A 23,994-nucleotide genomic window follows, 5' to 3' on the forward strand; every position below is an offset into this window, starting at 1 on the left:
CACAGATAAGATACCCCTAACAATGCATTCCTCCTACAAACATAACATAGAAGCAGTTCATTCACAGAGCAACTGCTGCAATGCTCCTATTGAAAAAAAGGAAGGACAACTGGGAACACCGTGACTTTACACATCTCCCCACGTCACTTATCTCATGAAGGCACAGTGCTTTTGGTGTTGTGGAAAGCTGCCTGTAGGCATGAGCCTCCTCACAGCATGTCTCCAAATACAAATCTTAAACCTTCACTCATGGAAATGATACACAGAGGACCAGGCTCCTCAACGCCCACTAAGAGTGCAGCAGGCACTGATGAAGTCCTGGTGCCAAGTCCATAACACAGAAGGTTCCATGTCTAATGTCGGTCACATCCAATGTTTGGGCCACTGTCAGAATTCTGTCACTTGATGTGGTTCTTCATGCTACCCACCACAGCTCCTTGGTTTCACCTGGTCAGACAGCAGTAGTGGGCCACCTTCAGCCCCAGGATTCCACACGTGTGCCCAAAGGCAGCAGCAAGGACTAGCTGCCCTGCTGTTCTCAGCCTCACCTGGTGTCATGGATTGGCCAGTCCTACAGGAAATCTGTGTTCAACCATTCCAATTCAAGTGTCTTAACTGCATGTACCACACACTGCTGCATCGGATCACTCAGATGGCAGTTTCCCCAATTACAACTGAAGGGAGGTGACTCTTTAATAATACATCCCGTAGCCCACTATACTGAAGGTTAAAACATGTTTCAGTACCCAATTTAGTCTGTGCACCCCACCAGGCAATCACTGTTATGAATAGGGCTCACTGCTGCAGCATTGAAAAGGAGAGTACAATGGTCACTACTCCATAGGAACAGTGATAGGTGTCTGATACTCCCTTCACGGATGCAAAGTCGACAAGCAAAGTCTTCATGTAAGCAGCAGCACAGCTCATTTCTGTTCTTCTCCTATAGCCTCGTGACAAAGGCTGTGTTTGGGGAGCTCAGCAAAATGTTTCTGCAGCTCCTGGTGGGACAATCAGATAGAGTAACCAGACAGCAAGAATTCTCTACAATTTATGGGGTGATCTGCTCTGCTGAGACACCAACAGTTCGCAGTTCCCTCCTGCATCCCTCCTGCAAACTGGGCCTTGCTCATTTCTGGATGCAGCAGCAGCATTACAGTGTGAAGCTGCTCAGAGAGCCAAGGAGCTGCAGTAAGGATATTTTACGATGCGTAAAAACTGTGCATGCCATTCTTCAAAACCAGCGGAGTGCCCCAATTGCAATCCAGTAAATATCCCCCTTCCTTATGGGTTTTTGTTACAGTAGATTTATTACTTTTGTTGTTAATAATAATAAAAGGGTATATGGGTTGTGGACAAAGTACTTTACCAAAGGCCATTGAGAGCAATCTAAGCGTTTGGCTGACATTTAGCAAATAGCTGAGGCCCAAAGAAGACAAAGATGAACACAGAATCCAGAAGCCTGAGCTCATAGAGCACAGGTTTTAATTAAAGCAATACTGATCCTCACCCTGCCCATCATTCAACATCCAAAACTCAGAAGCAGTCCACCCTGCTCCCTATTTTTTTTTTAATTGAATTTCTTTTTTAAAAAATAGCTCTTTTAAAACAAAAGCTGGTAAAAAAAGAATAGAAAAATACCTATCCCAAAGCAGAGACAGGCTGCAGAAAGAAAAGGCTATTATATTCCAGAAGTGTGGTATCTTAGCCATCTCAATAAGCAGGACACTGCCAGCTCTCATAGTGGCTCTTTGAAGAAAGCTGTTACACACTGCCAGCTGCTGACAGATGTGGGTGAAAGCATCTGGAGAACACTGGGGAGTCAGAGATGCTCCTGCAATTAAAGAATCATACCGCCAACCTCCTAACACACCATTAGGGCATGCCTATTAATTCAAATAAGTAAGCATGCCAAAGAGCGGTTTCCCTTTCTAAGAACGATCTGGCTAGAACAGGTTTCCTGCAGTAGCATTTTTTTTTTCTATGATTTCAGAGAATACCTGCCTGGGGTTCAGTTGCTCTGGCTAAGAACTGCAGCAGCTATTGCTGGTTGCTCATCCAGTTTATGAGAATGATGAGTAACTTTCTCTGAGGTGGTGCATGAGCAATACCATCACATGGAAGATGATGGACAAGACACAGAGAATAGGCCAAGAGTGAGCTCTGGCCCAGAAGTTGTGAGGAAGATCAAGCTCTCATCTCCTTATCAGATGGCAAAAAGAAGTCACCTGAGTTCTTAGATACTTCAAGAGCTACTGCTTGTAAGGTATTACAGAAAATTTCTAAGGAAGGAGATCGTCATAAGTTCCAAAAGCTGAGGTCCTGAACATTTCTGTCTTGTAAAAACCAAACCAAACAGTCCTGACCCACGGAATTCACCCAAAGGCTAAGAAAATTCAAGTGAATTCATCTTCCTGAATGAGATGAAGAGGACTGGGGAACTGTACCTCATAGGAAGACAGCCTGGCCTAGGCTGGTAAGCAACTACAGCACCCCGGAGATATATCTCTGAATGAAAGAACCCACAGTTTAGTTTCACAAAATGAATCCTGTCATGTTATTATCCCAAACTGAGTTGGAAGTGAAGTATAACAGCTTGGATCTGAGAGGCATCAATCTCACAGCTCTGATGTTTTCCAGAGAGCTATGTGCTGTGTATTATTCATAGATCATGTGGTACAAAACTGCTAACCATTAACTGAAGCTAGATGAGGTCATTTCCACACAGGATACAACCCTGCAATAATACTCTGCATTTAGAGCAAATAAAGTTTTGCAGCACAAGCTCCCTCAGAGAACATTTCACCAAGAGTTTCAGATGGCTGCTTCACAGCACGCATTGCCTGCATTAAAGCTGCTAAAATCAGCACCTCTCTCTGCCAGGAGCATCACTCTGGGGTCTTATAGCCTAAACCACAGCATCATCCATCTCTGATAATCTCCATGCACTTTACAAACCACTCCTGGTAAAGATGATCAGTTTTTCGATCGTTGACCTTTGAAGCTACAGTCCACATACAGCCTTCCACCTGCACCAGTGAGTCTATTCACAGCTACTAAAATAGGCTCAGGAAGTGGGTGCCTCTTCTGCACCACCTCCTGCTTTGTACTGCTTTAGAAATGAAAGACGACACCACGGTGGGAGGTGATGTACGTAGCAAGAACATCACTTCCATTAAGATTTTACACACGTTAATCATCTTGTCATTTCAGAATGAATGTATCTCCCACAGACTGAAAAGCCCAACTGCGGTACAAGTAAAGAGAGGCGTAGTGGAAAAGCCAAAGCCTGACTGAAGGAACTGATGTCACAGAATGAAGACACCCTATATAAGGAAAAATGCAGCCAATTGTAAAGTGTGTTCTAAAACATTTAAATGTGTTTCTTTTTTAGCACCTTACAGGTCCTGTCAGAGATTTTCATTGCAAGCGGTGTTGTATGTTGTGACAGTGCTAATACTTCCACCAACATTTACACCCCAGTTTTGAGTGCATATTTGGGCTTCTGGGTCAAGTGAGTGACACAGAACGGCCTAGCCATCACCTCAGCAACTCAGGTGGAGTAAAGTAGATTTCACCCCGTTAACCGTAAAGTGATTGAATTAACAAGTCAAGAAGCAAGCTCCAGGTCTGAACTGGACAGGTGAAGCGCTGAATGTTGCCTATATTGTACCTTTGCCTAGCCCCAAAATATCATACAAACCTTCAAAAAAGTTTTGCTTTCATCCCAGAGCAGAAAAGATATTGTACGTTAGCATCAGCAAAGTTGTTTTTCATATTTAGTAGTTGTCAAAGCAATTTCCTACTCAGTTCTACTTTATTTGGTCATTCTTCATATTATCTGAAAGTGATAACCCAGAAAATGCTACTTGAAAAATAAACACCTTTTCTTCACCTGCCTTCTCCAGAGGAGAAAAGCCATTTTATTTGCAACAAGAAGACTCATAAACCAATTCCAAGCCCTATTTGGACTCATGGCAGTTGCTTTTAGGGATAAAGATGAGCAGTACAGCACCAGATTCAGGGACAGTGAGATGCATGCAGAAAGGATGGCAAGAATAGGAAAGTGGCCAAAGAGGACAGTATTTCTCCTGATACAGCTGACCTTACCTTCAGCTTGAGCATTTAATGTCACCTTCTCAATCTTTATCAACACTTCAGTAATTACTCTGAATTACAGCCCAAGAGTTGGCAAACCTTTATGCACACATAGTGCTAGAATAACAGAAATGATTATGAGGGAAACACCTGTCAGCTAAGTTTAGAGCTGAAAAAGGAAACGTAGGCCCAACCAATGGCAACCCGAAAGCTGGGGTCTCAGTTCTGCTATTGTAGCCAAGCTTTGCCAGAACACACAGCATGAGATTGAAAGGAAAGTTTGTATTTATCCCTTGCCTAATATATTTATTTATGGAACTTCTCTATTTTTTTTTCTCTTTTCTTTTTATTTATGGCTTAATTGGAGACTGCAGGATATGGTTTTGAAAGTTTCTTAGCTTCCTGTGTTGTGATGGTGTTTATTGAGATACGGATGTGAAATCAAACCAGATGAAAGGATATAAAAACAAGAAGTGAAACTGCATCTCCCCAAGTTAGTCAGTTGTATTTTCCTTCTCATCACAGACTTCCCTGCACCGCGGCACCAAACAATTGGGCTTCTTCCCTTTTAATGGCAAATACCAAGGGAAATTCAGTAGCCGGTAACCTCTTAGAGGGAAAGGAAAAGACCTCATACAATAACAAAATAATGAGAAAAACATTCAGGAGAAACTTCTGTCTGATTTACGGGGCATGGAAATGTAAAGGACTGAAAAATGAAGGTTAGTAATTATGAGAATACTATTGATATCTTGAGCATTTCCCTCATTATTGCTATTCTGGCACTGATAGCACTTCACTGCTGGGGATGAGGTGGGCACCTCACTAACAACCTGCATTCTAAGATGGGAGGGGTGCAGCTCTCATCACTTCTCTCCTTTTCAAAAACAAAATGAGGGTGGAGAGGTAATGAAAAGAAGACCATACTGTGGATGGAAATGGAGTGACCATAGAGATAATGGCAAACAGATGATGTGCATACCACAGTTCACATCTAAGCTGGAAATAGAAGGTTAAGAAAAGGGAGTTAAAAGTGAAGCCACTTCAACACTCTGCTTCAACTGAAGCATAGCTTCTTTAAAAACCTGACAAGCTTTTAAAACTAAGTATTACATGAAATCTCACGCTGATGAAGGTCTGAGCTCTACAGAAGCTCAAGAACAGGCTCTCTGAAATCACAGAATATTCCAGGCTGGAAGGAACACACAAGGATCATCAAATCCAATTCCTGGCTCCATACAGGACCACCCAAACCTCAGACCTTGTGTGTGAGCGTTGTCCAGCGACTCTGTGGGCTCTGGCAGCTCAGGGCTGTGCTAACTGCCATGTGGAGGCTGTTCCATGCCCGCTGCTCTCTGGGGCAGAACCTATTCCTTTCATCCAACCTGACTCCTGTGTTGCAGCTTCATGCTATTCCTTTGGGTTCTAAAAGTAACAGTGAAAGGTCAGTAGCTCTTCGTAGTCAACCCAAGAATAAATTAAGGCAAAACTTGGGGACGGAAAGTTAAAAAATGGTACTATGGGCAGAAAAATGCACTTCATGTTGTCCCTTCTATCAGGAAGTTGATATGAAAATAATGTTAAAGCATATAGTATAGTCACGTGCATTTTCTTCTGGCAGTTATTTTTTTACTTGGCACATCTGTCATTTTAAGCTTTTAGCTTTCAGTTTTGCAGAAACAACAAAGGTATTATGATTACCCTGGGAACCTACTGCAAGTGTTTTATGACACAAGGAACAGACTAACAAATGCTGACAGCTTAATTGTGTAGCGCTGTGCCAGAGATCTGTGTCTTCTCTGTATGTGGAATTATCTCTATTAAGAGTCATTAACAAACATTATTACTCTATGCTACATTCTACTATGGACTCTGTATTTGCTGGCATAGAAGAAGCCTCTTCAGCAATGAGCATTTCTCTATATTTAGAGACCTCCCCTGAACATTATCTTTCTATATGCATATTCAAGTCATTTAACTAATTTAACTCACCGTTTCACTTCCAACCGCCAAAAAGCTTGCAAACCAGCAAATATGCCCCTTACAATGTTTCATATCCTCCGCCTTAGGTAATAAACTCAGTGAGAAAGAAATCACAGCATTTCAGAGCTGCACACAACATTCTTTAAAGCAGCTCTCACTGCACCTTTCCCTACCAAACCCACTAACAACCAAGGGCCTCTGGGCCCCCAGCACAAGCTCCAGGCCCCCACATCTCTTTACCATCTGTTCCCATGACACTGGGGCTCCTTCTCTCCCTCCTGGCACTCAGGATCCCAGCACACACCCAACAGAGAACAGCCTTACCCTGGAAAGGTGTTACAAGTGGTGCTCTGTAAAGAGGCAGCACAGACTAAGTCAGGACTGAGTCAAAGTGATATCAAATGTGGGGTCTGGCTGGGCTCACCACCCTCCTGTCTGCACCTCACTGCTGCTTTTATCTGCTTTTTCCTCCCTTTCTTGTTCCTCTTTGATCCACTATGGCCTTTTCCCACCTTTGGCCCTTCCCTAAACATCCCATAACGAATCTCACACATTCCCAGCCTCCTGGATGACACCCCATGATATACTTTAAACAATCCCCAAGAGCTCTTCCCCTGCATCCCACATCAAGTTCTGTGCTCATCCAGGCAAAGGCAGACTGGGTGGGCTGCACACTGGCACCACGAGCTGGGCCTCCTTCTTTGTGCCCCTCAGCCCTTCAGGGTCCTGCTGTTGCTCCCTGGGCATTGCTGCTTTCAGCAAGTAGCCCTGAATCACAGAGCCTCACAGCTTAAAGTCTCCAGAGCATTTGACCTCCTCTGCAAACACCAAGGCATCACGAAAGCTCTTAGCAGAAGAGCAGCTGCCCAGATGAATCATGGAACTTGGATCGATTCTGTGCTCATGTTAATCTATCCGTCAACCCTCAGAATCAGGCTAATGAACAGAATATCTGTGTATGCATCCTGTCCACCTAGAACAATTTCAGCACCGTTACTGATCCAGTTCTGGTTGGGTTAGGTGCCTTTTAAAGCTTGTTTAATTTATTTTACCTAAGCCGTACTCTAAGAATGATGCAAAACATCAACTCATTCCATCAAAAATGAAGGACTCATTGAACTGCAAATCATTATCAATTAGTAGAAAAGAAAGCTGAACACAACAGGAAATTTGAAGGGCAAAAAAAAAGCCCACAGCACATGCATCTGACTCATACATGTGAGCAGCAATCACTAAATCCAACTGCTTTTGTAATTATGAGAGCATATTAACAGAGCTCCTCTGACCACGAGCTCTGACCAGAAAACCCAGAAACGCAGGATGGACAAGTTATTCAAAAGGAGAAACACAGAAAGGAGTCAATGGCTGAATCCCAGGGCAGCTCCCATGACAAAACCTCACGCTGATTCACTTGAGGTTTGTATTCAGAAAGAAGCAGCATTTAATTCTGCTTCCTGGGAGAACGATTCTAACTAAAACTCCTCTGAATTTTTGGCTGAAACCTGCTGCAATACATTCAATTCCAGAACTCCTAGTACTATTTTATAGAAAAGACAGAAAGGCACCTTCTGATCAGACATTACATCTGCTTTTCACCTACCCTTGCCAAATCTGCCCTGGCAGGGGAGAGAAGTTACAGAGTGCTGCCTTGGCCGCTGCTCCTCATCCCACTAAATTCTATTCCACAGTCAAACACAGTCAGGGTTACTGAGGTCAGTGATCATTTTTCTGTTGACAGCACTTAAGTTTCTGGCAGGTGGGACAAGTCCAAGAAATCAAGAAAATACTGGGTCCCGTTTCCTTAGCCAGAAAAACCTGTTCAAGTTCACCAGTGAAATGGAAGGTCTTAATCCAAAATGTCTTTATCTCCCAGTCTGTTGAGAAGAAATAGTGTGACAAGGAAGGATGAGTGTTGGTAAAGGTGTTACTTTGGTTGGACAATAACTTGACCATAGGAAAAGCTGAGAGGGACAAATCCTGGAACAGATGCATAAATGAGCAGCAGCTGAGCCACATGAAATATAATAAAACACAGACTCACGGTCACTGGAGATGGAAAAGACCTGTGAGGTCACTGAGTCTCAGCTTTTGCCAATTCAGAATTGTCCCCTGGAGTGATGTGCTGAACTTTAAGGGGGGAAAAAAGTCAAAAAACAAGGCTGCCAAAAGCTTTGTCAAGCCTGTTACACTTGTTCCAGAAGAGGGAAATGAAATGAAAAACTCGAATCTCATGAACAGGATTCAAGTCATGGAAGACTGGGAGTGCCAGGAAAACTTGATTATATCCCCATCTCCTTACCAAACCCTGGTGAGGAAAAAAAGGGGTGGCTTTCCAAAGTCTAGAGCACTTTCTGTATGAGCACAGCTGAAGAAAGGCTAATCAGAACTGTAAATCACAGAGGCAGGCTTTGCCTTTGGGGCACATCAGGGGAATGTGGGCTCCTCTGACAGCTGTGCAGGGTGTATTTATTGAGAGACTACAGACTTGAAATATTTGGAAGCGCCAGATGGTGTGCTCCTTCAAGACCAATGCCTCTAGCCTATGCTAATCTACTCATGAAACAGTCTGTGGAGTCTTCACGTTTGGTATTTGCTTACCGCCTTGTTTTAGCCCTCAGTTTCCCCACACCTACACAGATTTGCATTGGAGTTGCTCTGCATGGTTTGTACAAGGCTGGCAGTGCTGGAAAGGCTTGCTTAGGCCCTCCAGCTTCAGCATGAGAATGGTAAAGGGGGCCCAGAGCGTACCAGGAGAGCATACACCAACTGGTGAATGCAGAGACTGACAGTCCTGCATGTCCTGCAAATGCAGCGCCTGCCACCACCCAGCATCAAGCACTGTGCAAAGTACTGAGCATCCTACAGGACTCCCTCAAAGTACAGTAATCTGTGTTTTCATCATGGGAATGCAGTCTTAAAGGGGACCAGGGATATCTTTGGCAGTAGAGATGAGAAAAGAGACGACAATTGTGAAGAATCCAGGGAAGACAGTGCAAAACAACTGTCTGAGGGTAATAGGGTGAAGCTGATGACCAGGAAACAAAAGTGATGGCTAAAAACAACATAGGAAACCAGATGGGACTTGAAACCAATACTACAGGCATACAAGAGCCTGGACACCAATAGGTCAGCTTGACAAAAGAAGAGTAATCACATTAAACCAATGATCTGAAAAACAGAAAAGTATTTCTTTTTCTGAAGGTTCCAACTCACAAATGCTCTTCCAGTTGAACAGGAACAATGTTACTTCTATAATCCTAGCAAGTCACTAGTTGTTTTGCTTCAGACAATGCATAGAAAGCTTCTAGCCCAATGTAATCAGAAAGTGAGATTTAGAACTTACCTTTGTGCAAACAATGTACACCATGCCTTACACACAACTCACATCCCTCTCACAAGGCTCCACCATGGCTGAGGACTTGAACTGCAATCTCAGCACCCAGCAAAGCCAGAAAATTTTTGGTCACTGATGATGTATATAAATGACATCACAAAATGCACTGAGAGACAACATTCTCACAGCATTTTATAGACAGGGTCCAGGAGATCAGTGCTACACTTGTAAAGCTTGCAAACACAGGTGAGAATTTAACATACCATGTTTAGAAGGCATCTCTTATGACTTTGCACCATACTGGTTTTGCATTAAATGAATGTCGCTTTCAAAGCAATTCCCACGTCTTCTGTGTGAGCTTCCTACAGTGCAGCTCAAGCCCAACCTAACTCAGCTCCTGGCATAGCTAGAAAAAGGTTATGTTAACGCATTCCTTGTGGCACTGAAAACTGAACGTCTTTCATATGTCATTTTCACAGAGTTTTTTTCCTTTTCGTTTTCTTTTGTACTATAACAGCTATTTAAATCTCTCCCGGGGTAGATAAGATGCAGGAAGAATTCCTTTTTGCACTCACCATAGTTTGAGTGTCTCACGCAGTCACTCAGCACCGCGCTGAACTGCCTCTGGGCTTCTGGCTCCTGGAAGCAATAGTAGCTGTGTCGGGTAAATGGCTGCCAGAGGTACACCGGGAACTCCCTTGGTAGCTGAACAAAGGCTTGAGCAGTCTCCTTCCCACACAACCCTAGACAGAACACATCTCAACTTAAAATGCACTGAATTTTGGGGGGTTGGATCTTCTTCTATGGCTTCTTGTTCTGTATTCAAGGCAGACATAAATAACATACTTTTGGCAATATAATATAAATATTTTACTGGGTTGTAACTCATTTCCATGGCAAATGAACACGTTACTGGATAACTCTGGTCTCTTCCACACAGAGACCATAAAAGGTCTTCCACACGGAAACAAACTGTATTAAATTGTAAGGAACAGCAGTAATTCCCCTTTTCCCTTTGTTTTCATACAGAACTGCAACACAACCTTATGGACTGTCAATTCAAGCCCTAGTGGTGAATTTAAAAACTCACAAAGTAAAGGTCCCTTCTGACTCTGAGGATTCTATGATGATGATCTGTAGCTGCACCCTGACCTGAATCACTGTGTACAAGGGATGCTCTACAACATCAATCTCGTCTCGGTGCTGTGCATCCAAACACAAAAGAGGTTCACCTTGGTGAGTCTTCTCTTCTGCATTGCACAAAAGGGCAGAAAGGTTGTAAAAGAACAACTGAGACAATCCTTGCAGAGGGAGAGCCATGGGAAGCCAGAAGTGGCCCTGGGCTGTTCCACGTTGCTCATCCCCAATTCCTCTGGAGCTGAGACGACACAGAGGACACCTCCAAGCTCTGCTGCTCCACGCCAGCCCCTGACCATCCTACACCAGCAGTCTTGGGAAAGGGGAAATCAGGGACGCTTGCCAGAAGTCATAACTTTTAAGTAATATGAGACAGGACTTCAAAAAAAAAAACCACACAAAAAAGCCCTCTACAAAAAAAGATAGATATTTTCTCATTCCTCCTATCCTTTTTCAAACTTGACTCTACACCACATAGCGATTAACCTCCTTAAGCCCTGAACTTTTCTTGTCTTCAGGGACACAGGAGGGGGCAACCCTGCAACTCCTGCTGCAGAAACAACAAATCCAGAAACAGCAACCTTCCTGTCGTCTCTGTGGGATGCCCTATCAGCTGTGAATCAACACAGGCAGCTGGTATCTAAAAATGGAAACAAATAAACCAGGCATATTAACAAAGCTGGGAACAATAGTGGTGTAGTTCCTGCCCCATTTCTGCACAGCTTCCAAAGGGTTTGTGTAGGGATACTGGAAAAATACAGAGCCAGCATTTCTCTGAACGTTTTAGTTCATGGCATCTTTCGTGTATGTCTACTCTGGGATTAAGTTTTGACTTAGAAAATACGCTGTTTGCATCTTCTGTAAGCTTAAAGCCTAGCCTCAAAGTCTGCCCAGATGTGGTTTCTGTAAGGAAAAGAGCCTGAGGTTTGGCACTAACTTTTACCAAGTCTTACCAACAGGATCTGGAAAATGTTTATCAGACAGCAAATTGTAATCTTCTTCTAAAGTCAGTACTTTGCCTCCCGCAGGAACAAGATGATGTTTAGGGCTGAGTCCTTTCTGGTAGGCCTGGAAAATCATGACAGAGGGAGTCAAAACTGAGATTTAAGAAGGGGGAAAGCATAAACTACGTTACTGACAAAGTTAATGCACAAATTCCTCAAATAAAAAGGTTTTTGTCAGGCTGAATGTCAGATATATTCACTGGACATATCAAGTCTAAAAAATTTAGTAAAGTAAAAATGGTATATAGAAAAGATCATTCAAAGCTCATCAGCCCCAGTGAAGACTCAGGGACAGAAGAGAGGAGCCAATAAAAGGTACTTCAGCAGACTCTTGGGCATCCCTGTGAAGTTTCCAACCAAGGCTGCAAGGCTGGAACAGCCTCCCTGGGATATTTCATCTGTTGCTAGAAGAAAGGCATTTAGAGCAACAGATTCCTCAGATCTCAGTCTCTTGGGGAGTGCTGAAGAACATAACAGGAGGAAACATTTACCTCTTTGGTCTCAAAGCAATCTACAGTGTAGTCATTTTTGATAACAACATATCTGTCCTTCCACTTCTTCACATCCTCAGCAAAATGCAGCAACTCTGTTTCATACAAGACGGTCCCAGCTTCTGATTTGGGCTATAAAGAAAATTTTCTAGATTTGAAATGATTCCGGATTTACACTTCTTTGTAACACTTTTGCACACGTGGTCTGATAAATAGCATACAGTTTTTGGAAAGATGTTGCTTTTCTATTACACCACCTTCCACTCCCAACCACACTGCTTTTCTCTGTACATTTCAAGAGCATCAGAAATCCATGATTTTAAACACAGCCAGAAAAATCAGTCTTGTATTTTCATAGAATCATCACTTGGCTTGGGTTAGAAGGGACCTTTAATATCATCTAGTTCCAACCCCCCGCCCACAGAGACACCTCCCACCAGAGGGCTCACAGCCCCATCCAGCCTGGCCTTGAGTGCTTCCAGGGAGGGGCATCCACAGCCTCAACTGAGCAACTTGTTCCAGATCTCACCATTCTCACAGTAAAGAAGTTCTTCCAAATTTCTAGTCTAAATGTACCCTCTTCCAGTTAAAGTCATTTCCCCTCATCCTGTAATGGACATGCCTTTATAAAAAGTCCATCCCCAAATAATTTTCATTATATTAAAGCACTGGGGTTTTATATACGAAAACATCTAAGTAACTTCATAAGTATTTTGGGCTTGATTTTTAGAAGCTCTGAGTATCTGTATTGCCTATTAACTTTACTTAAGAGCATCCAACACCAGGATAAACAAGAAAACCAAGTCCAGCTGGTAGCTGATACACTTCCAGTTCATGTTTTTCATGTATTACAGCTACTAAATGGCTTGTTTAAATAGTTTTAACATTAATTATTTCATGAAGGAGAGCAAAGCTGTAGGCAGCTTCAGGCTGGGGCCAGGCTTACGCGTCTTCCTACCCTGGTTTTCAGGAACTGGGACTGGGAGTTGCGGTGCTGCTCCAGCTCATCCTGCACATGCTTGCAGAAAGCCACGGCGTACTGGTGTTTGTAGTGTGGGCTGAAGTTTTTGATGATAGCCTCTGTTTTTCCTGAAGGACAAATAAAGACTAATTATACTTCACGTACACTAGCTCAGAAGCTGTAATGCAGAACCAAAGAAGTTTTTACCACCAACTCATAATAATGCCCAACTGCACCCACGGCCACTTGTTGCCGAGCAGGTCAGGGAGCCCTCATGGATGCATTCAGCTGCTGTGATAACACAAGTACAGATTTTTCTCATTCCAGAAGCGACAGAATTGGGCAAAACATAACCCAAGTACACTACCTTTAAAAAAAGACACTCTGCCTCTCCCACAGACATACTGCCATGGAGCAGTGGATGCCTGCAAGCTGATGAGCTTATTGAAGAAACATAATCACAAGTGATAGTGGGTAGTGTTTACATACTGGATAGCGTTTAGACATGCTAGCCAATTTTATCACATCATCAGATTTTAAAGCTGACTCAAAACTCTTTGCAAATGATATTTTCTAGACTTGGGCACAAGAAGTCCCTTCTTTGTTTTACTGTAAACAGACACTTAGCCACGCTGTGTGAAATGCTCATCTTGTATTGTCTTACTATGATGGAGATCTCATCAGTAGCAATAACAGCAATAAACACATTGAGGGGCTGGTTTCTGGGAATCTTACAGCAATTTACAAGTAATTAACACGTTTACCATAGCAAAGAAATAATGTTTTACAAACAGGAAAGCAAAGCAAGAAGTTAAAGCTGTGTGTTCATATGCAAACCAAAGAGTGTGCAGCAACACAAAAATCAGAACTTGGACTATGACTGAGACTTCTGGAAGAGCAGAAATGTTGCTATTCACTTAAAAATAAGTCTCCTGGTAAGTCAGACATCTCTCAGTTTGATGTCCATACTGACAGCACAGTGCGTTCCAGGTACGCCAGCACAGCAGCTCAGAGATGGGCTGGAGCCTCACCCTCCAGCATCTTCAGGTCTGCTGCCTTCACATCAACCCGAAGCTACACACTGCCCCTATTGCACCCTACAGACTGACCTGTGGGACAGACACAGACACCAGCCTGAACTCCAATCCTCCAGTTTCAAGAGATCAGATTTCTACTGATAACAGGATAAAGCAGGACCCAAAGCACAGAATCTCTGCCTGTTGAATAGCTTGCTCCAGGCAGAGGCACCAGCCTCTTCAGATGATGACAAAGCTTCCCCAAAACCTTCTTTACAGCTTATATTTTTCTACTGGAATTGGACAGACCCAGCTAGCAGAAGGATGCTGCTGACTGCAGCCCCAGTGGAGTTTCTGACTCAGGTCACTGGTAGGGCTAGCCCTGCTTACCACTACAGAGATTTCATTCCCCTGCCTTGTAGCATTCTCTTCATCTGCCACTGAGGGTTGGGGATGCTGGACCTCACTTGCCTCTGCAAGCGGCTGCTGCCTGCATCCTGCAGTAAAAAACCCATGGAGGAAATGGGACAAGGAAAAAGTTCTGGTGTTATAATAACAGCCAACAATCAAAGGAAATATCTGGAGTTTTGGCAAAGTCCTTCCGTAATGGCTAAACTGGCTCAGAAGGGTGATTCTTCAGCATAAGCATTTCTTAGATGAGCTTCAAATATCATTGCCCAAAAGAAAGGAACTATGCTATTCACAATACATATAGTAAAATGTGTGGCCTTAACGCAACTCTTCCATGCAGAATATCATTGATATATAAAAAACAAATCAAAGAGCAAATGTTTCATGATGTTTGTTCCAGCCCTGGTGCTAATTTAGCAATGAAAAGGAAAGGTTTTTTTGATAGGGCTGTGAATGCCACATGAACTGCAGGAGGACCTGAGGCTGCAGCACTGGGAGCAGCAAGAGCTGTGGGTGGGGGGGAGCAGCAGAGCTTAGGGGCATTGTTTGTTGATGGATCTCTTAAAGGTTTTGGTTTGCAGAAGATAAAAATACGCTATCAGAAAATAAACATGATGGGAACAGCGATGAATAATAGAAACTCTTCCCATGAAAAGATAACGTGGGGTAACTCGAGACAGAATCCTCCAGGGTAGTTCAAAAATGAGTTCCCCTAATTCTTTTCCAAATTTAGTATGGCTCTCTCAGGCTGAGCTGTTTACATGAAGCAAAGCCAGCTTTCCCTCTTGGTTGATCTGGAAATGGCGCAGCTCCAGCCTGTGTAAATGAGGTAGCAGAAGGCCTGCATGAAATATGACTATCTCCAGCAGCAGCCTGCATGCAACCAAAATTATAACTGGGAAAAACAGAGCAGTGATGGAGGTAGAAGGATTTTTGTCCAAGGGTCTGCACATGGAGATGTTTGCCCTTTGCTGAGGACCTGGAATACAGAATAAGCTGCATCTCCTGTTTTACAGAACCCTACACGTACCTGATTGAGGGAATCAAAAGTTTAGACCAAGTTACAACACGTGTTGCAAGGGCAAAATGAGTACCATTGCACTAAGCCACAAGAAACACCTGCCAGCTGCCCCGCTGGAAACAAGACCCTCTCTGTGGGACTACAGGAGCTGCTCACTACACTTGAGTCACTTACAGTCAAGAAGGGGCAGAGGGGAGGATTTGCCATTGCTGCCCATAAGGGCAGGCCAGCATCTCTCCTCACAGCACAACCACTCACACTCAGCAGCGTGTAAACAGGGCTCACAAAAACACCACCATCAGTGATCCACATCTCTTTGGAGGGCCTAGGGATAGCACTGGAGCCCTCTGGAATATATACTTAGTGTCCCCAGGGACACGAACTGCAAAAAACCTCAGCTTATTCACTCAAAGCAAATCCTAGGCAAAATAAAACCTAAGAGAAACAACAAGCACTGTACCTATGTGGTGAATGCCAGCACATCAATCAAGCAAGTGTGAAGTGCTGAAATAGAGTGGGAACAAACTGTTTTGGATGGGGCTGTGAATGGGGACGTTATCCTTGTGTTTCTTCTTAAGCCTGAGGGAAGGCTGGCAGGAGGAAATATCAAAAGATGGATGGGAGGTACCCATGCACACCAGCCTGGAGTGCAACCTGGGCTGTACACTCTGCCTGCTGCGTATCTTAACAATACTCAAAAAGCTCAGAAGAAAGCTTTACAATTGCTGCTAAACATACATACATACATACATACATATATATGCAAATAATAATTAAAAAGGAAACATACAATCCTCCAGCCCTTCAGGATAGCAGTGAAATTAGTTAAAATAACTTCAGACTTCACCTCATGGGACAATTCCATCTCACATCCAAGATAAATGCAACCTTCGACTGAGATAATGTCTAAAGTTTGTGATGTTTTACTTGAGCCCCGTCACTTGGCAAAGCTGGATTTCAGTCTTGGCAGCTCTGAAATGTGCTGGATGCTTGTGAAGTGGGAGAAACAACCTCTGCTTTTGTGGTCCTGCAATACCATGTTCACCATCACCTATTAAACACCTCTAGGAAACAGAAAACCCATGGAAGTGGTGAGCAAATCACCTAAGAGTGCCTATCACCTCCCAGCACTCAGGGCCACATAGTAGTGCAGAGGACATTACCAGTGATCCCCTTTTCTCTATGGTCCTTCTTGTGTAGCACTCATGGCAACACCAAGAAACAAGCAAATGCTCCTGTGCTTCATCCTGCATGTAAGGGTACACAACACAAAACACTCCTTGCTGCTGAAAGCATGGCTTGGTTTGGTCTTTATTTACAGAAGCAGTATTGCGATTGTTTATGATACCTTAATACCTGTTATGAAGAAATGAGGTCGCAGACACAAATCCTGAGTTCTGCCTTGCGTGAACCACCACTCTGCTGCTTGCACTTGTACAGCCAAACCAAGAAGCTGCCCAGTGGAGCCACCCATCTCCCCAGTGCAGACATGCTGAATGTGCTGTTTGCACCCGATAAAATACAGAAAGCCATTATTTACTCTCAGCCTTGCTTTATACTGATGAAGATTACTCTCCTTAAAAACTCACAACACTGAAAACGAGCCTGTGTGCACACCTCTCCCCCAATTACCCATCTGGAATGCAGATGCTGAATTACAAAGGTAACATTCCACTTAGCCATCCAAAACTAAAGTCATAGGATGTAATAATACATCAGATCATCATCTTATTCTTAACAACTCATGTGCTTAGCCCATGTTTTCTATAGGAAGATGTACGTGCAAGTCAACTTGGCTTTTAACTGAGTGCTCTGTAATGTAAAGCAGGATTTTATACTGAGTTGCACATTGATTTCAAAAGGCTTATACACCTGTAAGGGTCATGCAACTTCATGAGTATCTCGTACTTCAGATAGAGGAATGAGCAACTCAGCCCTAGTGGGCTCCACAAAAAGCTTTTGTTCATCTAATGGCATGAGAAGCCTGTGATTGAACTGCGATTCTTCTCTTCCTAAATACCGTCTAATTATTAAAAAATACAGAGCAAATTACAGAGCAGTAACACTGCTTACACACATATCACCTCTTGGGTACCACTCAGAGGCTCCTTCCTACAGACATGATCCATTCCTTCCTCACAGACCAAGATGAAGAAGGTTATCCTCAGGAAATTCAGAGACAGGATTATCACACCTTTGAGCTACATCTAAACCCATCATTATACTAACAGCCCATCTTCCGAGCAGTCACGGGCATCTACTAAAACCTGACACTCTCCGGAGGTTATTTTCATTACCATCGTGTTGTTTTCATATCACATCTCTCTCAAGAAGCACGTGAGGCCCTCCATTGCATGTTACAAGTGTATTCCCTATGGGGGCAGCTGCTGTAAGACAGAAGTGCCCAGGTAAGTTGATTTTAGCATCAATCTGCAGTAGTAAAGCAAGACACTATTGTGAGACACACAGGACAAGAGATATTGGTTCCTCCAGGATTCTTGACCTGCAAGAGCTGTGTTGAGCCAGAAGCACCCTAGCACCAAGTCACTCTTTCGGGCAGAAATAACACTTCACAAAGTGCCTTTGCACTTCTGTTAGATTTAAGAAAAACACAATAATTATGAGTTACATAAAGGCCAAGGCCTGTGGGTAATCCAGCAGAAACAAGCCAGACACGAGCCAAGGTTTGATTAATGCTGCGTCAGAGGAGCTTATCACTGGGGCTGTTGAAATCTATCCTTTGCTGGGAATGGGGTTAGAAGCAGCAACGCTCCACCTAAAAAAAACAACACGCAGTCAAATTTACACGAATGAGGTCTGAGGGTCCTCATTTATAGGCTTCTGTATTTATAGGCTTCTTTTGAAGCACCAGCAGGGTGCTTAACAAACCAAATGAACACAGAGTAGCTCCTAGGGGCTACAAGAACCTCAAATATGCTTTGTTCTAAGCTAATCTGGCAAAGGTTGGTGGTTTCAAAGCCTTTTTTCTCTGCTGTTTTTTTGTCTAAGGTATTTTTAACCTGTATGAGCCACAGGCTTAACCCTTAAGAAGACATTAATCACATCTTGAGCAGCTTTCTCCAGTGCAGACCTCAGCAGTGCATTACACGTCCCTAGGAAACATTCTGGTACAAGTACCATGACATTTAAACAACTTTCTGAAAACACAACCCAGTGCTGCATCACCCTTTAAATCAGGATGATGCGGTCCCTTTCCCTCCCTCCAGGTGACAGGCATTGCAGTCAGTTACTTCACTGCCCAGATAAAGTAACCATAAAGATGCTTGTGGTGAAGGTACAGACAGCAGAAATCACTCTCAAATTACTAAATATTTCTTCAATAGTAATTAAGTAACAATAGTTAACCCTTCCTTTCTATTCTCCTCACTTAATTGCAAGATGTTTTATTCTCTTTTACTTCCACATATGCTGAAAACGAGCAAACATCATGAACTGTGAAGGACAATGTTTCAGCTTACTCTATGTGCAAAAAAAAAAAAAAAGCCAAAAACATTTCAGGATTCATCTCTGACCTAAATTAAGCACTGGCCTCAAAGTAAAGCCATTTATGTTTGTTTGGATGGCTTCTGCAGTACCATAGCCCAGTGTTCCCATCTCCAGCTCGGCAGCTAGCATGAGTCCTTCCGTTGCAGCCTCTCAAGCATCCTCCTCTCGCTATCTTTTGTCTTTCTCAGTAAACAGGTGTTTTTAAAATCAGATCTCTGGTAGAGCTTGACAGGAAGTTACTCTGAGTCAAAACCACACGGACAGTCATGCAAGAAACTTCATTAGCCTGAGAGTGTAACCATAACAGACATGTATCTCTCCCAGCAGCAGAGACAGAAGTGGCCATCCCCACCAGCAGACAACACAGGCTGTCACAGACAAAAAGACAACCTCTTTTGGAAACCAAGAACCAATGTACAGCTCTTCTATATTTACTAAAAAGGACAAACTGAACATATGTATGACACCATTGATAGTGATGGCAGTAGAGATGCAACTGCAGGAATGACCGGCACAACCTACAAGACAAAACATGGTTACACAGCACTGCAGCATGAGGTGAAGCTTCAGGATGGCAGAAGACAGATTGCAAAAGATATTTTCATCATATCATGTATCCATATGCACACCCAATACTGCAGAACAGTGACCAGCGTGGATCAATGGTTTTCTGTCAGGAAGTGAATCAGCACACAAATAAATGCTTCCCAGTCATGGCATTTCCAAGAGACATTTCCCAGCATCTGATGAATCTGTGCCTCAGCTAAGGGAAATCATACCAGTTCTCCTTGCTGATAGTCCCCCCCTTTAGAAAACGACCCTTCTCTGCTTCTCTGAGGAAGACAATATCCTCCAGCAAAAATTTACTGCATCTTTAATTCTGCACAAAAGACTCCTTCCCACTGCTGTCAGAGAGCAGCAGTCAGTGCTGTCAGTATAATACAAAACTGTGTAACCATTGCACGGATCTGCTCACCAAACCACATCTGCAACAGTCCTTCCTGTGAGTGTTACAGATGGGAGAAGACGGAAATTGCAGCTCTGCAATGCACAATGGCCTCCCAGCAGGCTTTACAGTCCAGGTTAGTTTAGAAATACCATGGCCTGGTTTACAGGAGGGGAAGGTGTGCTGATGCTCAGCTGAACACAGGAGACTGGGAAAGAATCTCTTAGTGCTTCAAAACGCACTGTGTGAAGGAGTACTTCTGTTTTTCTTTACTCATGGCACAGCTGTGCTGCCCCAGGCTCAGCTTGATTAGGTCCATCCCTGAACTGGGTGCAAAGGGAAAAGAATCAGCTGCATTGGAGCAAAGGAAGCTTTCCCTTCCTTCACAAAGCCAATTCAGCTGCTCCAGCAGCCCCTGCTAAACAATCAAGGGACCATCCATTGGCAGAAGCTGACAAAACAAGACAAAAAGATGTGAAAAGAAAACAGAGAACAGCAAACAGAATACAAGAGATGGCCCTCAGGTTGTCTGAGCCTTCTGAACATGGTAAGACCTGCTGGTAGCCTCCTTTTCCCTTTCTGCTCTCACACAAAATTAAGCAAGACCATAATCAAGAGCCCAGTATTTCCAAAGCAGGGTAATTCAACAATAAAACAAAAAAGGGGGAAAGAACCATGTTTGGGAAGAATTCAATGTAAAAATAACAGAGGACAAATCTAAAGCAACACCTTTATCTCACAGCCACTCTGGGTTTTGAGGTCTAATTACTCTTTGTCCCAGCAAACTGCTGAGAAATATTTATTTTCTTTCTCAAAGTCTTATTTTTAGTCCCAGCTCAGAGAAATGCCAGAGCCCCACTGAGCATCTGCCTGCAGCTCCCAGCTGGACACAGGGCTGCCTGCTGCGATGGGAAGGCAATGGCAGGCAGGCACCCCCCAGGTGTAGTCTCCAAGTTGTCTTCTTGCCTCTGACTTCACTAAACTCCCACGTCTACAGGGTGGAAGAAAGCTCAGAGGGGTTACAGTCCAGCCACCTGACAGTCTGCCAAGTGTTATACATCATTTTTCTCCCACCCAGACACGTTTCAGTTTCTACAGTGCTCATGAAAGCATCCCTGAGAAGACAATGTGCTGAGTGCTGCTGTTTGTACGACTTCTGAGATTTCCCAGGAAGAAGTAACAGTAACAGCTATTGTATCTCTCACTGAACATGTGTGTGAGTCTCCTTGTCTGCTTAGCTCGTCCTCCTCATAATTTCAATGCCCCTTCCTTTTTTTTTTTTTTTTAAACTGTCTCATTTCCTCTCCATTTATCTTCTATGTTCAGAAGGGCTTGCGACAACACAACACGTCTTGAAAGGAAAAAAACAAATCAAAACCACCTTCTTCCAGCACTGTGTTTGTACAGTGACATGAGCTTCCAGGCTCGGAAAAACAGCTGGGCAAGTTATTATTAAACAGAGGAAATTCATTCCCAAGGATTTATTTGGAAGCGGTTTGGAAGGTGAGAGCTCTCCTGCAAACTCACAGTAAGCCTGCACCCCTTGGGGTTCAGCAAGACCTCCATGAACAGCTAAACCAAAAGCACTTGTCTGCATGTCACTACAGCCTGTGGCAACACAAGTATCTACACGTACAGCAACTTCAGGTGAGAGGAAGACAGGAATGTGAAAATGGCCTGGTTTCTTATCTATGCCAATAGATATAGAATCATATAAGAACTCAGGTTGGAAAAGACTTCAAAGACCATCAAGTCCATAACCTAGTACTATCCATAGTACCCTAAAACTAACTACCATCTTCTAAATCACATCTCAGAGCACCACATCCAAACGGCTCTTAAACAGCAACTCAACCACCTCCCTGGGGAGCCTATTCCAGTACTTTACCCTTTCTGTAAACAAGTGTTTCCTAACATCCAACCTAAACTTACCTTGGCACAACTTGAGGCCATTTCCCCTCGTCCTGTCACCTGTCATCAGTGAGAAGAGACTTGCCCCACTCTCACTGTAAGCACCTTTCAGATACTGGAAGAGGCCGATAAGGTCTCCCCTCAGCCTCCTTTTCCCCGGACTAAACACCCCCAGCTCCCTCAGCCTCTCCTCACAGGGCTGATTTTCCAAGCCCTTCACAAGCCTCGTTGCACTTTTCTGGACCTGCTCCAGTACCACTGTGTCCTTTTTGTACTGGTTGATGAGATTCACCATCCCAATGACACTGTATCGCAGGATAAGCAGTTGATTTCTAAGATGTGTTCTCCTACTTAACAGCATCCAGCATGACTTCAAAACACTCCCAAACATTTCTGAATCTACATACTTTGGAAACTCCCCATCCCCCTGTCATTAATCCAAAAGACGTGTTCATTTCTCTGCTATCCAGTGCAATCATTTCTTCCGACCAGTCATGCCATAACAAAACTTTGTACATTGGGATGTCACTTTTTTTCTATTCACTCTTTCAAGCACTGCTGAACAAGTGTTTCACCAATGGTTTCACTGTCAGTTTTGCATAAAGGCAGCAGATTTATACAAATGATTCAGCTCTTGATGAATCAAAAAGCAGAACAGTGAAAAGGAACAATGAATGAGAGTAACAGGCTGGGAATTTTGGAAAAGTTTTTCATAAAAAAACACCAATATGATTCATAAGTTCTTCATATTTCCACTGCAAAAACATGGCTGCTAGGAGAGAAAGTGTTAAAAATATGTACCATATGGTCTCGGCTTTAAATGGAGCAGATGAACAAGTCGGGTAGAATCTTTTGGCTCCAAAAGTTTTACAGTGAGTCACAACTTTCTTTCACATAGCAGAAATTCAGAGGTTAGGACAACAAAACTCAGGCCTCCGATCTAACACAAGAGTTTCCAGTTTTGCATGTAGACACATCCCTCTCTCAAAATGTGAGCTTGAGCTAACGACTGCTAACCTCTTCTGAATCAGTATCAAGTTTAGGAGTCTCTTTTGAATCGGTATCAAGTTCAAGTCCTTTTACTGTGATTCTTTCACTTTTAGAAGTACCTCTGTCACTAAAAGGACAATGATTTGTTGGGAAATTACTTTCAGTGCCATCAGTGTGACGCAACTCCTTGTGCTTTTGGAACTGCTGGATGCCAATGATCTCCTGTGTGCTGAGTACCTCTGGATCCAGGCCAGATGTTTAAACACCCAATGACGGGATCATAGAATTACAGAATTGCTTAGGTTGGAAAAGACCTTAAAGATCATCAAGTCCAACTGCAACCTCACCATACTACTACCTTAACTCTAACAGCTCACGTCCCTGAGCACCACATCCAAATGGGTTTTAAACACATCCAGGGATGGTGACCCAACCACCTCACTGGGAGCCTATTCCAGTGCTTAACAACCCTTATGATGTTTCAATGTTTCATATTTTTGCATTGATCTATTATCCTATTTCAGAAGAACCTCCTGTAAGAAATGCATGCGCCAAAGCCTGTCTCATTCAAAGATGGCTAGCATAGAGCAACAGGAATATATACCTGGAGCAGATAATCCAGCCCTGGAATCAAGACTAAGCAGATAGCCTAGCATGCCTGTTCTGAGACATTCCACATTTCCTAGGGCTCCTCTAACTGGAAAAATGTTGCATCTCAAAATTGGCAGAAAAGACAGAATTACAGTACGTAAATAAACATTTAAGATAATAAGTAGAACTGCTTCGCTAGCCAGTGCTTGGTTTTGTGTTGTGTCTTTTTTCCTACAGTTATTTAAATAAAAGTGCTTTAAGTGCATTAGAACTATCTTTTTTTTTTTTTTTTTTTTTTTTTTTTTTTCCTTACAAAACTGCTCTGGAAAGCTCATTTTTTAAACATACACCCTTATTTGCTTGTCTACCGAATATAAATTGCATATCTTCTGGCTAACGTATTATTCAGCCCAGAATAATTACACATTAGAGAGATGCCTAATAAGCTAATCTTTAAACTCCAGAGATCTAAAAAGAGATCTCAAGGCATGTTTTATGAATATGGAATGGCGTCGGCTGACAAATATACTACACAGTCCATATTATTGTGGTTGCAACCAAGAACCACATGAATCAACATTATGGGCTGGTTTTTG

General features: G+C 43.2%; 1 protein-coding gene across 1 annotated transcript in view; it reads right to left on the minus strand.

Moving 5' to 3' along the window:
* NIBAN1 (niban apoptosis regulator 1) overlaps nucleotides 1-23,994 on the minus strand; it is a 47,554-nt gene that overhangs the window by 13,365 nt on the left and 10,195 nt on the right. The window contains exons 2-5 of the mRNA XM_015869836.2: nucleotides 13,003-13,133; nucleotides 12,045-12,176; nucleotides 11,503-11,617; nucleotides 9,988-10,155 (exon numbers count right to left, since the gene is read on the minus strand). Of these exons, the coding sequence (XP_015725322.1) occupies nucleotides 9,988-10,155; nucleotides 11,503-11,617; nucleotides 12,045-12,176; nucleotides 13,003-13,133 (546 nt within the window). The remainder of the gene's footprint in view (nucleotides 1-9,987; nucleotides 10,156-11,502; nucleotides 11,618-12,044; nucleotides 12,177-13,002; nucleotides 13,134-23,994) is intronic.

Source organism: Coturnix japonica, chromosome 8 (genome assembly GCF_001577835.2).
Source record: "Coturnix japonica isolate 7356 chromosome 8, Coturnix japonica 2.1, whole genome shotgun sequence".
NCBI classification, from domain to species: Eukaryota; Metazoa; Chordata; class Aves; order Galliformes; family Phasianidae; genus Coturnix; species Coturnix japonica.